At 39.0% G+C, this 17,454-nt stretch overlaps 1 protein-coding gene and 1 long non-coding RNA gene across 2 annotated transcripts in view; one reads left to right on the forward strand and one right to left on the reverse strand.

Moving 5' to 3' along the window:
• Nucleotides 1-15,087, reverse strand: part of LOC133630646 (uncharacterized) — a 79,798-nt gene extending 64,711 nt beyond the window's left edge. The window contains exon 1 of the long non-coding RNA XR_009821307.1: nt 14,926-15,087. This is a non-coding gene — a long non-coding RNA (uncharacterized LOC133630646). The remainder of the gene's footprint in view (nt 1-14,925) is intronic.
• LOC133630645 (uncharacterized) overlaps nt 1-17,454 on the forward strand; it is a 92,270-nt gene that overhangs the window by 10,250 nt on the left and 64,566 nt on the right. The window contains exons 3-5 of the mRNA XM_062022253.1: nt 402-595; nt 689-860; nt 10,657-10,707. Coding sequence (XP_061878237.1) covers nt 402-595; nt 689-860; nt 10,657-10,707 — 417 coding nt within the window. The remainder of the gene's footprint in view (nt 1-401; nt 596-688; nt 861-10,656; nt 10,708-17,454) is intronic.

Here is a 17,454-nt window from a genome sequence, read left to right on the forward strand (position 1 = left end):
TGTCACACACACACTAGGTGTGGTGAAATTTGTCCTCTGCATTTGACCCATCCCTTGATCACCCCCTGGGAGGTGAGGGGAGCAGTGGGCAGCAGTGGGCAGCAGCAGCGCCACGCCCGGGAATAATTTTTGGTGATTTAACCCCCAATGCCAAACCTTGATGCTGAGTGCCAAGCAGGGAAGAATGCTGGTATGAGCTTTTAAACACAACCCGTTAACTGCTGCCAATCACATGGTGAATAAGATACTCTTTAGGGTTCATATGTTTGTAAATCTGACTGTGATGAAGTCAGTGCCTCAACAGTCATGAACCTCACCGCACGTCACTGGTGTACAGTACTTATTGCTGCAAATGAAGTGTGTCTGTGCGACAAGTAAGTGATTATTTTTATCCTCCTTAGAGTCCAAAAGAAGGCCCTAGCTCCAACCTGCTGGCCCCCCAAAAAGCAAAACACATGTCCATCAAGGCTGAAGCAGAAAGGAGAGCACGCCAAAGCCACGCCAGCCCGCAAGTCCAGAAGAGTCCTGCCTGTCGGAACAAAACTGTGACGCCGGCATGCGTTCCTGAAGTCCACATCATTGCAGACTATATCATGTGAGCAAGCGTTCGCTTTTGTTTTTATTCCTAATGCATGGATGGTTAGCATGAGTCCAAGTGACAAGTTAACTGTCGTATCTGTCCCTGCAGGAAGTACCCAGAAATCAGCAGCCCGGAAGAAAGGGAAAAGTACAAAGCTGTGTTCAATGACCAGTATCAAGAGTACAAAGAGCTTTACAAAGACATCAGCATCACTCTCAATAAGTTCAGTGAGCTGGATGCTGTCATGACACGACTCATCACCCAGGGGAAAAGCCAAGAGGTGGGCTGGATGGATCATGACTATTATTAATCAATTTGCATTCATTTGTAAAGTATTTTTTCATGTTTCACTATAAACACACTTGTAGCTCCAGCTGCACATATCAGCGACTAAACGTGGGCGAAATAATGCATTTTTAGATGCATCGCATAAAATCGATTAGTAAACGTCAATAATCGAGAATTAAAGGCCTACTGAAATGAATTTTTTTTATTTAAACGGGGATAGCAGATCCATTCTATGTGTCATACTTGATCATTTCGCGATATTGCCATATTTTTGCTGAAAGGATTTAGTAGAGAACAACGACAATAAAGTTTGCAACTTTTGGTCGCTGATAAAAAAAAAGCCTTGCCTATACCGAAAGTAGCGTGACGTCACAGGTTGAAGGGCTGCTCACATTTCCCCATTGTTTACACCAGCAGCGAGAGAGATTCGGACCAAGGAAGCGACGATTACTCCATTAATTTGAGCGAGGATGAAAGATTTGTGGATGAAGAACGTAAGAGTGAAGGACTAGAGTGCAGTGCAGGACGTATCTTTTTTCGCTCTGACCGTAACTTAGGTACAAGGGCTCATTGGATTCCGCACTTTCTCCTTTTTCTATTGTGGATCACGGATTTGTATTTTAAACCACCTCGGATACTATATCCTCTTGAAAATGAGAGTCGAGAACGCGAAATGGACATTCACAGTGACTTTTATCTCCACGACAATACATCGGCGAAGCTCTTTAGCTACGGAGCTAACGTGATAGCATCGGGCTCAAATGCAGATAGAAACAAAATAAATAAACCCCTGACTGGAAGGATAGACAGAAGATCAACAATACTATTAAACCATGGACATGTAAATACACGGTTAATCAATTTCAGCTTGGCGAAGCTTAACAATGCTGTTGCTAACGACGCCATTGAAGCTAACTTAGCTACGGAGCGGCGGCGGCGGCGGGCGTTGTAGCTTTCGACGACACCCCGGCCGCCATCAGAGTCGGCAAGAAACATATATTTCCCCAAAGTTACGTACGTGACATGCACATAGCGACACGCACGTACGGGCAAGCGATCAAATGTTTAGAAGCCAAAGCTGTACTCACGGTAGCGCGTCTGCTATCCAACTTAAAGTCCTCCTGGTTGTGTTGCTGTAGTCCGCCGCTAATACACCGATCCCACCAACAGGTTTCTTCTTTGCAGTCTTCATTGTTCATTAAACAAATTGCAAAAGATTCACCAACACAGATGTCCAGAATACTGTGGAATTTTTCGATGAAAACAGAGCTTTTTGTACGGTGACACATTGGGTACCAATACTTCCGTTGCCGCCGTGACGTCACGCGCATACGTCATCATACATAGACGTTTTCAACCGGAAGTGTGGCGGGAAATTTAAAATTGCACTTTATAAATTAACCCGGCCGTATTGGCATGTGTTGCAATGTTAAGATTTCATCATTGATATATAAACTATCAGACTGTGTGGTCGGTAGTAGTGGCTTTCAGTAGGCCTTTAATGTATTTATTGTAAATAAAGTAATGCAGACAGTTCTAAAATTTGGCTGCAGTGCACCACCTCACCGAGAGATCCAACAATCTCCTATTTGTTCCAGTTTTAAACACATTTCCATTACCACATTTTTCAGACTGTAAGGCGCACTTAAAATCCTTTCATTTTCTCAAAAATCGACAGTGCGCCTTATAACCCGGTGCGCCTTTTGATTGATTGATTGAGACTTTTATTAGTAGGTTGCACAGTGAAGTACATATTCCGTACAATTGACCACTAAATGGTAACGCCCGAATAAGTTTTTCAACTTGTTTAAGTCGGGGTCCACTTAAATTGATTCATGATACAGATATATACTATCATATATACTATCATCATAATACAGTCATCACATAAGATAATCACATTGAATTATTTACATTATTTACAATCAGGGGTGTGGAGGGGGGGGGGGATATGGACATCAAGTAGTGGACATAGAGAGAGAGAGAGAGAGAGAGAGAGAGAGAGAGAGAGAGAGAGAGAGAGAGAGAGAGAGAGAGAGAGAGAGAGAGAGAGAGAGAGAGAGAGAGAGAGAGAGAGAGAGAGAGAAAGAGAGATCATAAGGCATAAAAAAAAGAAAAAGTATCTGCATTCGATTGTTTACATTTGATTATTAGCAATCCGGGGAGGGTGTTAGTTTAGGGTTGTAGCTGCCTGGAGGTGAACTTTTATTGCGGTTTTGAAGGAGGATAGAGATGCCCTTTCTTTTATACCTGTTGGGAGCGCATTCCACATTGATGTGGCATAGAAAGAGAATGAGTTAAGACCTTTGTTAGTTCGGAATCTGGGTTTAACGTGGTTAGTGGAGCACCCCTTGGTGTTGTGGTTATGGCGGTCATTTACGTTAAGGAAGTAGTTTGACATGTACTTCGGTATCAGGGAGGTGTAGCGGATTTTATAGACTAGGCTCAGTGCAAGTTGTTTAACTCTGTCCTCCACCTTGAGCCAGCCCACTTTAGAGAAGTGGGTAGGAGTGAGGTGGGATCTGGGGTGGACGTCTAGAAGTAACCTGACTAGCTTGTTCTGAGATGTTTGGAGTTTAGATTTGAGGGTTTTGGAGGTGCTAGGGTACCAGGAGGTGCATGCGTAATCGAAAAAGGGTTGAACGAGAGTTCCCGCCAGAATCCTCAAGGTGCTTTTGTTGACCAGAGAGGAGATTCTGTAGAGAAATCTCGTTCGTTGGTTAACCTTTTTGATTACCTTGGTTGCCATTTTATCACAGGACAGGTTAGCCTCTAGGATGGAACCTAGGTAGGTGACCTCATCTTTCCTGGTGATAACAATGTCACCTACTTTTATGGTGAAGTCATTGACTTTCTTAAGTTTGATGTGGGACCCAAACAGGATGGATTCTGTTTTACCCAAGTGTATGGATAGCTTGTTGTCAGCGAGCCAGGTGCAAGTTCTACAGAGCTCAGAACTGAGGATTTTCTCCACCTGTGACTTGTCCTTGCCGGATACCAGCAAGGCAGAGTCATCCGCAAACAAAAACAATTCACAGTCGCATGCCGATGACATGTCGTTTATGTATATTAGGGAACAGTAAAGGTCCCAATATACTGCCTTGGGGGACTCCACAGCTCACCGAGAGGGGGGGGGGACACGGTGCCGTTCACCTCTACCACCTGCTCCCTCCCCTCCAAGTAAGATTGCATCCAGCTCCATGAGGTTTTGTTAAATCCGATTGCTCTGAGCTTATCCAACAGTATAGCGTGGTAAAGGTGTCAAAGGCCTTCTGAAGGTCCAGCATGACCATGCCGCAGTATTTGCCCGCGTCCACCTCATGTTTGATGTGGTCGGTCAGATAGAGAAGGCATGTGTCAGTAGAGTGGTTAGTTCTGAATCCGGATTGGAATTTGTACATGAGTTTATTAGTGGCAAGGTAACTATCGACCTGTTCATAAACTATTTTCTCCATTACTTTCGAAACGGAACTGAGAATAGAAACAGGTCGGTAGTTGCCAGGTTCCAATTTGCTTCCTTTTTTAAAGAGGGGAGTTACTCTTCCTATCTTAAAATATTTTGGTACTTGGCCTTGTGTAATTGATAGGTTTATTATGTACGTGATGATCGGGGCAATGATGGAGGCAGAGTCCCTGAGGAATCTGGAGGGAATATTATCAAGGCCGGTGGCCTTGTTAGGGTGGAGCGCGCTCAATTTTTTAAACAACTCATCAGCTGTGACCATTTCTAATTTGAAATCATCGTTGGATTAGAGTGTCCGCCCTGAGATCGGTAGGTTGGAGTTCAAATCCCAGCCGAGTCATACCAAAGACTATAAAAATAGGACCCATTACCTCCCTGCTTGGCACTCAGCATCAAGGGTTGGAGTTGGGGGTTAAATCACCAAAATGATTCCCGGGCGCGGCGCCGCTGCTGCCCACTGCTCCCCAAGGGGATGGGTCAAATGCAGAGGACAAATTTCACCACATCTAGTGTGTGTGTGACAATCATTGGTACTTTAATCTTTAATACTCATAGCTTTCTGTAGAAGGCTTTAATGTGTTCTACAGCAAAGCGACCACAGTGGTGGGACAGCTTGTTGACAAGGGTTGCGGCTATGCTGGTGAAAAAGATGTTAAGTCTGCTAGCTACCTCCATTTTGTCTGCAATGAGGGAGTCACCCTCCTTGATGCTGATGTTGGTGAGTCTGGTTTTAAGTTTCTGGCTGCAACCAGGAAGCTGGTTGTTGAGAATTTTCCAGAGCTCACGTGGCTTATTTGTGTTTTCCTCTATTTTGTCGTTAATGTAATTTTTTTTTTAAGGATTTAGTCAGGTTGGTTGACTTATTTCTTAATTTATTGCATTGCTTTTTGAGAGTTGAAAGGAGTAATTTGAGGTTGATATTATTGGGTTGTTTATCTACTTCTATTTCCTGTCTCTGTCTTTTATGGCAGCTAATAGGTCCGGATTCATCCATGGTTCCGAGCGGGCTTAGATCCTGACTGTTTTCACGGGAGCCATGTCATTTAGTATCTTTAGGAACGCCGTTTTGAAACGATCCCAAGCAACATCGACCAGGTTGCTCGCGAGCACAGGGGACCAGTCCCACTCATCTCATTTTAAATTGAAATTGTCATTGGAGTATTTTTTGAGGGATCTGGATTGGGCTGTTATGTGGCCGTTAGCTTTAGGTTTAGCTATTTTACGGGTGCAGAAGGTTAGATAGTGGTCGCTAAGACCACGGATCATGACCCCACTATTTTTTAATTTTAGGCCGGTCTGAAGTGAGAATGAGATCTATGGTTGATTGGGTGGAATCACACACCCTTGTGGGTAGCGCTATTAGCTGGGAAAGACCGTGCAGATTACAAAACTTGCTGAAGGATCTGAAGACAGGCGCATCTTTGCGTTGAATATCTGTGTTCAGATCCCCAGTTATAATTTTCTCCATGTTGTCTGTCCCTGCCAAGCATTCTTCCAAAGCCCCATAGAAATCACTCTGATTAGGGGGTCTATAAACAGTCCCTATTAGTACCGGCTTAGCGTTTTTAAATTTGATTTCCGCCCACACAGATTCCAGGTCATTGTGGTTAAGATCAGTGCGAGTTATGTATTTAATATCCTGGTGAATATAATGTACGGAATAATTTTGGTTGTGCTTACCGACCTCGAAGCTATTTTATTTGGTGCATGGTGTAATGCAGGGGTGTCCAAAGTGCGGCCCAGGGGCCATTTGCGGCCCGCAGCTAATTGTTTACCGGTCCGCCACACATTCTGGAAATACTATTGTAAAAATAAAAAAGAACATTAAAAAAAAGTGGAATGAGGTGAAATCTAACGAGAAAAAGTTGCAATGTTGATGCAAAAGCTGCCATGCAGGCTGTTTTTTTTTCTTTTGTCTTTCTTCATTTTTCTTTTTTTGCCATTGCTCAAAAAAAAAAAATCATGACAAAAATCCATGTTATAATGAATTATTTTCAGGGCTCCAATTACTTCAAATATTTCACTTTAAAATGTTTTATGTGGTAAATATTGCATATATTGTGTAGTAGCCATATAAAAACATCAACGTTTTCTTTGACAAAAGCGCATAAAACAAACAAAATAATAGCTCCAGCATAAAATCGACAGATATATCTGAAGGCGGATTGTACTGTGCTTCAACATAGGAGTATTATTATGGTATGTGTATAAGGTAAGACATATTATCTGGCGTTTTGTTTCACAATATTAAACAAAAGCAACGTTTCTTACCTTCTAGTACCTGCTGATCTGTATTTGGGATCTGCATTAGTCCTGAAAATGTGCGCGTGCCCGCCTTTGTAGTACGTGCCGACACCGTAGTCGATAAGCTTCTTCTTTTTCTCTATCTTCTTGTTATGGGACATTCATCCTCCACATTTCTAATATAAAGTGGTGTAAAGTTCTTACTTATATCTGTCAGTAAACTCACCAGTAAAGCACTAAAACATACCGGTGTAGTGAGTTAACATTATTCACCCAAGGAACTTTAGTTATTAGAGAGTTCCGGTCGGACGGTTTTAAAAACCGTCCGACCGGAACTCTCTAATAACTAAAGTTCCTTGGGTGAATAATGTTAACTCACTACAATGTGCCTTGTTGTTGTTGCACTAGTGAGCCACGGATGAGGAGATGCTGCTCCGTTATTGAAGTAAAGTGCGAATGTCATTAAAACAGTTAGCTCCATCTTTTGACACTTCTTCCACTCCCGTCCTTGCACGCTACACCGCTACGACAAAGATGATGGGGAGAAGATGAGCCACGTAAATAAGACCGCCCACAAAACGGCGCATCCTGAAGCGACTGTCAGAAAGCGGCTTGAAGATGATCTGTAAAACATCATCTATGCAACATTTTGACCAAAGAACCACCATTACATGTTATGTAGACCACCAGGAAGTGTTTTACATTTAGAATAAAATTATAATAATACGACCCCTTTAATGCGCCCTATAATCCGGTGCGCCTTTTGTATGAAAATAGACCTGACTAGACCCGGTGCGTCCTATGGTCCGGAAAATACGGTAATTTAACAAATGTGGGAATTAATTGAACTGTTTCTTATTACAAATGCACTGTTTTTGAACGTTTCAGGTGATAAACGCACATTTTGTGAAACAAAAAGTAATATAAAACTGCATCAATTTACATAAATTAAAGACGCATCAAAATTCGCATAATCGAATCGTAGTTCCTGAATCGTAATCGTGAGGTGCCCAAAGATTCCCACCTCTGTCTGCTACCTAAAACCCGTTTTCACTCAGCCCTGGGGACTAAACACCACGATGATGGTAGTAATTGCAATGAATTGTATTATTGTATAATATTGTCTAACAGTGAGCAGACAAACTGACTAACAAACACAATAGTTTTTAGACCTAAAAACTGCTCAGTGACAGTGAGTATGCAGCGTGCACACCAATACTACTACAAGTCCCAGAATGCATTGCAATAACCGTGAGTAATGTACAGTGCCTACTTCAATTCTCTCTGTTGTGGCAGTACTTGTTAACGCTCGTGTAGCACATTTTAAAACTGTAAATGTATGAATTTACACTTCAAACACACATTGCCATCTACAAAACCCAAAACCAGTGAAGTTGGCACGTTGTGTAAATGGTAAATAAAAACAGAATACAATGATTTGCAAATCCTTTTCAACTTATATTCAATTAAATAGACTGCAAAGACAAGATAGTTAATGTTCCAACTGAGAAATATAATTTTTTTTTGGCAAATAATCATTAACTCAGAATTTAATGGCAGCAAAACATTGCAAAAAAGTTGGCACAGGGGCATTTTTACCACTGTGTTACATGGCCTTTCCTTTTAACAATACTCAGTAAACGTTTGGGAACTGAGGAGACCAATTTTTGAAGCTTTTCAGGTGGAATTCTTTCCCATTCTTGCTTGATGTACAGCTTAAGTTGTTCAACAGTCCGGGGGTCTCCGTTATGGTATTTTAGGCTTCATAATGCACCACACATTTTCAATGGGAGACAGGTCTGGACTACAGGCAGGCCAGTCTAGTACCCGCACTCTTTTACTATGAAGCCACACTGTTGTAACATGTGGCTTGGCATTGTCTTGCTGAAATAAGCAGGGGCGTCCATGATAACGTTGCTTGGATGGCAACATATGTTGCTCCAAAACCTGTATGTACCTTTCAGCATTAATGGTGCCTTCACAGATGTGTAAGTTACCCATGTCTTGGGCACTAATACACCCCCATACCATCACAGATGCTGGCTTTTCAACTTTGGGCCTAGAACAATCCGGATGGTTCTTCTCCTCTTTGGTCCGGAGGACACGACGTCCACATGTAACCCGGGTGACAAAACCCCATTAAATATCCTTTCTATTTATTTATTTATTCGTCGTCTAAGCTGTCCTTGCGTGCGTCATTACGTCACGCGGTCACGTGACCTAACGCGGCTGTCAGAATTGCATAAAACCCGGAAGTGGGCTGCTACCGGTGAGAGCGAGAGGGACACGCTGTGTGAGGTTGCTGCAGGAGCCGACTACCGGAGCCGTGGGTCGTCCCGCGGGAGTGTTTGAGTGTGATTTATCTGTGGAATTGGCCAGGTTGGATGGCGAGCTTAGAACCCGAACTAGAGTCTGAAGTTTTATGCCTGGAACCGAACCAACCAACTGAACTGAATCCACCCAACCGAGCCCCGGGCGGGTAGGAGGCTCCTTAGCAGCCGCCCTCTGTTTTCCTTCTTTTCCACCAAAACGCAACGTGTTCATTACGGTCCTCCTGAACAATCACCTTTCCCCCGTCCCTTCACTAAAACCCCTCTGGACACTGCCACCACAACGTGGACTTTGCGGGGCCGTTTTAATGAACTTTGATATTGTGTTGCGCCTATACCATCGTTGGTAGAAAACTAAGGATTGAATTAAGTACACAGTTTGTTGTGAATATTGAGTGTTTCTGTCAACTTGTGGAATATGTGAATGTCTATTTGAATTTACATGTAAATGTTTGTTAATTTTCCTATTATTCTTTAATATAATTTGGTACCATTTAAACTTCAAACCTGTGTTCAGTCTTTATTACTCTCCATTCCTAGAGCTGAATTTAGTTTCTTCTGATCTAGCCCAGACATCTCATTAAATGTTTTATTTAGTACTTGTACAGTGCTTTATTAAAGTAACATAAAGGTTACACACAGTTTCCAAAAACAATTTGAAATGTGGACTCGTCAGACCACAGAACACTTTTCCACTTTGCATCAGTCCATCTTAGATGAGCTCGGGCCCAACAAAGCCGGCGGCGTTTCTGGGTGTTGTTGATGAATGGCTTTGGCTTTGCATAGTAGAGTTTTAACTTGCACTTACATATGTAGTGACAAACTGTAGTTACTGACAGTGGTTTTCTGAAGTGTTCCTGAGCCCATGTGGTGATATCCTTTCCACACTGATGTCAGTTTTTGATGCAGTACCGCCTGAGGAATCCAAGGTCACGGGCATTCAATGTTTATTACACTTACGTGCAGTGATTTCTCCAGATTCTCTGAACCTTTTGATGATATTACAGACCGTAGATGGTGAAATCCCTAAATTGCTTGCAATAGCTGGTTGAGAAATGTTGTTCTTAAACTGTTGGAGAATTTGCTCACGCATTTGTTCACACAAGTGGTGACCCTCGCCCCGTCCTTGTTTGTGAATGACTGAGCATTTCATGGAAGCTGCTTTTATACCCAATCATGGCACCCACCTGTTTCCAATTCACCTGTTCACCTGTGGGATGTTCCAAATAAGTGTTTGATGAGCATTCCTCAACTGTCTCAGTCTTTTTTGCTACTTGTGCCAGCTTTTTTGAAACATGTTGCAGGCATCCAATTCCAAATGAGCTAATACTTGCAATTTTCCAGTTCAAACGTTAAATATCTTGTCTTTGCAGTCCATTCAATTGAATATAGGCTGAAAAGGATTTGCAAATCATTGTATTCTTTTTTTAATTTACCATTTACACAATGTACCAACTTCACTGGTTTTGGGTTTTGTACAACACATAGCTGAGAGACCAATGTTTTGCTCATAAAGTGTTAAATATAATCTTTCAATTACTTGGTTTTAAGTACCTTTAATGTACAAAATGTATCAAAGTGGCCTCCCGTTCTAAAGTATACAAAATATTAACATTTTAATCACACTGGTGGTAAGACACAATAAGCATACATTCCCTATCTGACAGGAGCAATTACAACAGAGCATCATTACCTTTGTAACGCCACAATTTTGATCTCTTTAATGTACTATTTTGACTTGACTTTTTCAGGACCGAGCCAGGATCCAAAAGATCGTGGCGCAGTATGACAAGAAGAAGAGCGTAAGTTGGGATATCACCTCCAGGGGCGTCGCTAAGTTTTTGAAGAACACGGGGTGCTTAGCCCACAGGAGGTCTTTTTCTCCTACTTAACTTTGGCCAGTCCCAGCAGACACACCTATAAGCTTGTTCATAGATGCATTATACAAACCCCGTTTCCATATGAGTTGGGAAATTGTGTTAGATGTAAATATAAACGGAATACAATGATTTGCAAATCCTTTTCAACCCATATTCAGTTGAATATGCTACAAAGACAACATATTTGATGTTCAAACTGATAAACTTTTTTTTTTTTGAAAATAATCATTAACTTTAGAATTTGATGCCAGCAACACGTGACAAAGAAGTTGGGAAAGGTGGCAATAAATACTGATATAGTTGAGGAATGCCCATCAAACACTTATTTGGAACATCCCACAGGTGAACAGGCAAATTGGGAACAGGTGGGTGCCATGATTGGGTATAAAAGTAGATTCCATGAAATGCTCAGTCATTCACAAACAAGGATGGGGCGAGGGTCACCACTTTGTCAACAAAATGCGTGAGCAAATTGTTGAACAGTTTAAGAAAAACCTTTCTCAATCAGCTATTGCAAGGAATTTAGGGATTTCACCATCTACGGTCCGTAATATCATCAAAGGGTTCAGAGAATCTGGAGAAATCACTGCACGTAAGCAGCTAAGCCTGTGACCTTCGATCCCTCAGGCTGTACTGCATCAACAAGCGACATCAGTGTGTAAAGGATATCACCACATGGGCTCAGGAACACTTCAGAAACCCACTGTCAGTAACTACAGTTGATCGCTACATCTGTAAGAGCAAGTTAAAACTCTCCTATGCAAGGCGAAAACCGTTTATCAACAACACCCAGAAACGCTGTCGACTTCGCTGGGCCTGAGCTCATCTAAGATGGACTGATACAAAGTGGAAAAGTGTTCTGTGGTCTGACGAGTCCACATTTAAAAAATTTTGGGGAAATTGTGGACGTCGTGTCCTCCGGACCAAAGAGGAAAAGAACCATCCGGATTGTTATAGGCGCAAAGTGGAAAAGCCAGCATCTGTGATGGTATGGGGGTGTATTAGTGCCCAAGACATGGGTAACTTACACATCTGTGAAGGCGCCATTAATGCTGAAAGGTACATACAGGTTTTGGAGCAACATATGTTGCCATCTAAGCAACGTTACCATGGACGCCCCTGCTTATTTCAGTAAGATAATGCCAAGCTACGTGTTACATCAACGTGGCTTCATAGTAAAAGAGTGCGGGTACTAGACTGGCCTGCCTGTAGTCCAGACCTGTCTCCCATTGAAAATGTGTGGCACATTATGAAGCCTAAAATAGCACAACGGAGACCCCCGGACTGTTGAACAACTTAAGCTGTACATCAAGCAAGAATGGGAAAGAATTCCACCTGAGAAGCTTCAAAAATGTGTCTCCTCAGTTCCCAAACGTTTACGGAGTGTTGTTAAAAGGAAAGGCCATGTAACACAGTGGTGAACATGCCCTTTCCCAACTACTTTGGCATGTGTTGCAGCCATGAAATTCTAAGTTAATTATTATTTGCAAAAAAAATAAATAAAGTTTATGAGTTTGAACATCAAATATATTGTCTTTGTAGTGCATTCAATTGAATATGGGTTTTTGCAAATCATTGTATTCCGTTTATATTCACATCTAACACAATTTCCCAACTCATATGGAAGCAGGGTTCGTACAACTCCCGATAGGAAGTCGCCATTTGCTATATTTGTTACATCTTTGTTACATGGGACAATGCACGTTAATAAACATACAAAATGTAAAGGTGCCAAATCGTAGCCAAAAGCTAGGTTCCATCTGCAGTCCACGGCAGGTTGATGACCTAAGATGAGGGCATATCAGGAAAAAAGTGACCATAGTAGTCAATGTGCATAATGCAGATGGACAAGTGCGAAATTGTCGCATATAATAATTGTGCAAAAGGAAGAAAAGACACATCTCTTTTGGCCTACAAAGTTAAAGTTCTGCTATTATTGCACATAATCCTATTACACAAGTAGTAAGCAATAACACGTGTATTTACGCACGGAAAATTGGATTAAAAAAAGCTAACATTAGTGTATTTTACGTATGGAATATTGCACAGAATATGAATACATAACTTTTAGAATGGAAATAGAAATCTATTGGAACTAATGGCAAGTATTGTAACTTTATTATATATGCATGCTCTTGTCCTTGAATGTGATTTATCACCTATATCAGATACTAGAGCCAAAAAACAGCCTACTACTAGCAAAAATGAGTAAAAAACAAAAGTCTATGGAGAGCTTTTTTGCAAAAGGAAAAGGCCTGAGGCTCCCACTAATTCATTGTTATGGTGAGCAGGCCTCGAATTTTAACTTTTTAAGGTCAAGGCAAGTCTTGCCTTAAAGGATAGCTCATATTTTAGGGCACCAAGGCAAACATTATTTTCTTTTGAGGCAGAATATATATATATATATATATATATATATATATATATATATATATATATATATATATATATATATATATATATATATATATATATATATATATATTATGATCCCACTTCAGTGTGAACGGCGATTAATGACGACGCTTATGATATATATTACTGATGTATACTATTCACCGAAATAGACAGATAAAAAATAAAGATATATAATACTGATGTATATTATTCACCAAAATAGACAGATACAAAATAAATATATATATTGCTGATTTATATTATTCACTGAAATAGATGATACAAAATAAAGATCTATATTACTGATGCATATTATTCACCGAAAGAGACGATACAAATAATGATACATATTACTGATGTATATTATTCACCAAAATAGACAGATACAAAATAAAGATATATATTAATGATGTATATTATTCACCGAAATAGACAAATAAAACAAAGAATATATTACTGATGTATATTATTCACCGAAATAGACTATACAAAATAAAGATCTATATTACTGATGTATATTATTCACCAAAATAGACGATACAAAATAAAGATATATATTGCTGATGAATATTATTCACCGAAATAGACGACACAAAATAAAGATATATAATACTGATGTATATTTTTCACAGAAATAGATGATACAAAATAAAGATATATATTACTGATGTATATTATTCACATAAATAGATTATACAAAATAAAGATATATATTACTGATGTATATTATTCACCTAAATAGACGATACAAAATAAGGATATATATTACTGATGTATATTATTCACCGAAATAGACGGATAAAAAATAAAGATATATAATACTGATGTATATTATTCACCGAAATAGACAGATACAAAATAAATATATATATATATTGCTGACTTATATTATTCACTGAAATAGACGATACAAAATAAAGATCTATATTACTGATGTATATTGTTCACCAAAATAGACAGATACAAAATAAAGATATATATTACTGATGTATATTATTCACCGAAAGAGACGATACAAAATAATGATACTAGGGCTGCAACTAACGATTAATTTGCTAATCGATTAATCTGTTGATTATTACTTCGATTAATCGATTCATAATCGGATAAGAGAGACAAACTACATTTCTATCCTTTCCAGTATTTTATTGAAAAAAACCAGCATACTGGCACCATACTTATTTTGATTATTGTTTCTCAGCTGTTTGTACATGTTGCAGTTTATAAATAAAGCTTTATTAAATTAAATTAAAAAATTAAATAAATTGCCTCTGCGCATGCGCATGGCATAGATCCAACAAATCGATGAATAAATTAATCGCCAACTATTTTTATAATCGATTTTAATCAATTTAATCGATTAGTTGTTGCAGCCCTAAATGATACATATTACTGATGTATATTATTCACCAAAATAGACGATACAAAATAAAGATATATATTACCGATGTATATTATTCACCAAAATAGATGATACAAAAAAGATATATATTGCTGATTTATATTATTCACTGAAATAGACGATACAAAATAAATATCTATATTACTGATGTATAATTATTCACCAAAATAGACGATACAAAATAAAGATATATATTACTGATGTATATTTTTCACCGAAATAGACAGATAAAAAATAAAGATATATAATACTGATGTATATTATTCACCGAAATAGACGATACAAAATAAATCGTTGACAAATTAGCAGAAACGGGCGAAAAAAACATTTTAGGAACTCACCTCAATCAAAGTTCCACAGCTGGTCGCCATCACCTCATCAGAGCAGACATTGAGGCAAATGTCCCCAAAACTGCGGGAGACATCTTCGTTCATAATCTTCTCCGCGATGAAGAAAATGTTGACATTAACTGCACAGAATCCTTGAAATTGCCACAAATGTGCCGGTACGGAGACCGCCAGAATTGAAGCGTGTCTACTTCCGGGTTGACTTCCGTAAATACTGCACCGCGTGCTGCCGTCTGGCTCGCCGTTGCTAAGGCGACAGAGAAAAGACGGACTGGATTTTCAATCTAGTAATGCAAGCGTTACTGATGGAACGGATTGGATTGGATAATAAACGCTGGCAAAGGGTAGTCAAAGGATTTATAATCATTGTGAATAATGACAGGATATTTAGGGATGTCCGATAATGGCTTTTTGTCGATATCCGATATTCTGATATTGTCCAACTCTTAATTACCGATACCGATATCAACCAATACCTATATATACAGTCGTGGAATTAACACATTATTATGCCTAATTTGGACAACCAGGTATGGTGAAGATAAGGTCCTTTTTTTAAAAAATGAATAGAATAAGATAAATAAATTAAAAACATTTTCTTGAATAAAAAAGAAAGTAAAACAATATAAAAACAGTTACATAGAAACTAGTAATTAATGAAAATGAGTACAATTAACTGTTAAAGGTTAGTACTATTAGTGGACCAGCAGCACACACAATCATGTGTGCTTACGGACTGTATCCCTTGCAGACTGTATTGATATATATTGATATATAATGTAGGAACCAGAATATTTATAACAGAAAGAAACAACCCTTTTGTGTGAATGTAAATGGAGGAGGGAGGTTTTTTGGGTTGGTGCACTAATTGTAAGTGTATTTTGTGTTTTTTATGTTGATTTAATAAATAAATAAAAAAACGATACCAATAATTAAAAAAAACGATACCGATAATTTCCGATATTACATTTTAAAGCATTTATCGGCCGATAATATCGGACATCTGTAGTTATATTATTATTCATTTAAACTCACATTCACGCATATTTATATTGACTTTTTGTGCTTTTTTTTTTTTTTTTTAAACACACCAAATTATTTAGTGGGGTTTTGAAATAAAAATGGCCCAATCACTGAGAAACAGTTCAATCGTATATTTTAGCTGCAAGTACAAATGTTGTGTGAATATTCATATATGTGTCCACTTAGGCGCTGCAAAATTCTGGTTTGCATTACGTAACAAATGGACAGTGTTGGCGCTAGGAATTTTCAAAATGGGGTCCCAGGGACCCCATCAAGTCATAAAAATGGAGTCCCACAGTACATTTTTGGGGTCCCACTTTTTTGTAACCGTTTTGAAAACAAATACAATTATAAATGTATGCATTATCCTGTTATAACTCACATTCTATATTCCATCCATCCATCCATCTTCTTCCGCTTATCCGAGGTCGGGTCGCGGGGGCAGCAGCCTAAGCAGGGAAGCCCAGACTTCCCTCTCCCTCTTCGTCCAGCTCTTCCCGGGGGATCCCGAGGCGTCCCCAGGCCAGCCGGGAGACAAACTGTAGTCTTCCCATTCTATATTGTGTTTTGAAAAAAGGTTGTCATAAATGTTACTTAATTCATTAAAAAATAATACAAAAGTAAAAAAAAAATGTAATTACATACGTAAATTTATTCAGTTATAAACATTCATTCACTTTATTCTTCCCTTCATGGATCTAAACTTTGCCGCTGCTGGGAGTTTTTTCCTATTTTTGTATTTAATAAGTTGTAGGTGTGTTTATTTCAGTATAAAAGTGTAAAAAGTTGTTTGCTTCGGTCATGAAATGATGATGATGGTGTGCCAGGGCATACATGCATTTTTTATTCAACGCTTAAATCTGTAGAGCAGGGGTGTCAAACGAGGGCCGGATCAGGCCCGCGAACAGTTTTTATACATCAGATGAGTTTGCTAAGCATAAAAATGAGCTGAAATTTTTGAATGAACGAAACCGCTGTTCTAAATCTGTCCACTAGATGTCGCAATAGCAATTATTTGTATCTTTGTAGATGATGCTATATATGTAAAAAAAAAAAAAAAAAAAAACACATGATGTTAGTGCACCAGTCGAGGAAAATGATCAAACTACATAAATAACATCCTGTAATTTGATTTTGATATTATTTTTTTATCTTGATAGATTTAAGATTAACACCAATGAGTTGACTTATGAACATTATCACATCATTTAATCAGAAAGTATAAATAACGACAAATAAAAGATAGAATACTATTAACCACAACATGTAAGTGTAAAAAACAACAACAACAACAACATTATGATTTGTACATTTTCAGAATTTTCCTGTCTTATTTTTAAACAAAGAAAACAATCTGAAGTTGTCTTTATTTTTAAGTTATCGTGCCGTGATTTTACCAGTCCGGCCCACTTGGGAGTAGATTTTTCTCCATGTGGCCCCCGATCTAAAATGAGTTTGTCACCCCTGATAGAGTCTGCATCAAGGTTAGAGTGTCCGCCC

Source organism: Entelurus aequoreus, linkage group LG16, assembly GCF_033978785.1.
Source record: "Entelurus aequoreus isolate RoL-2023_Sb linkage group LG16, RoL_Eaeq_v1.1, whole genome shotgun sequence".
Classification (NCBI taxonomy): Eukaryota; Metazoa; Chordata; class Actinopteri; order Syngnathiformes; family Syngnathidae; genus Entelurus; species Entelurus aequoreus.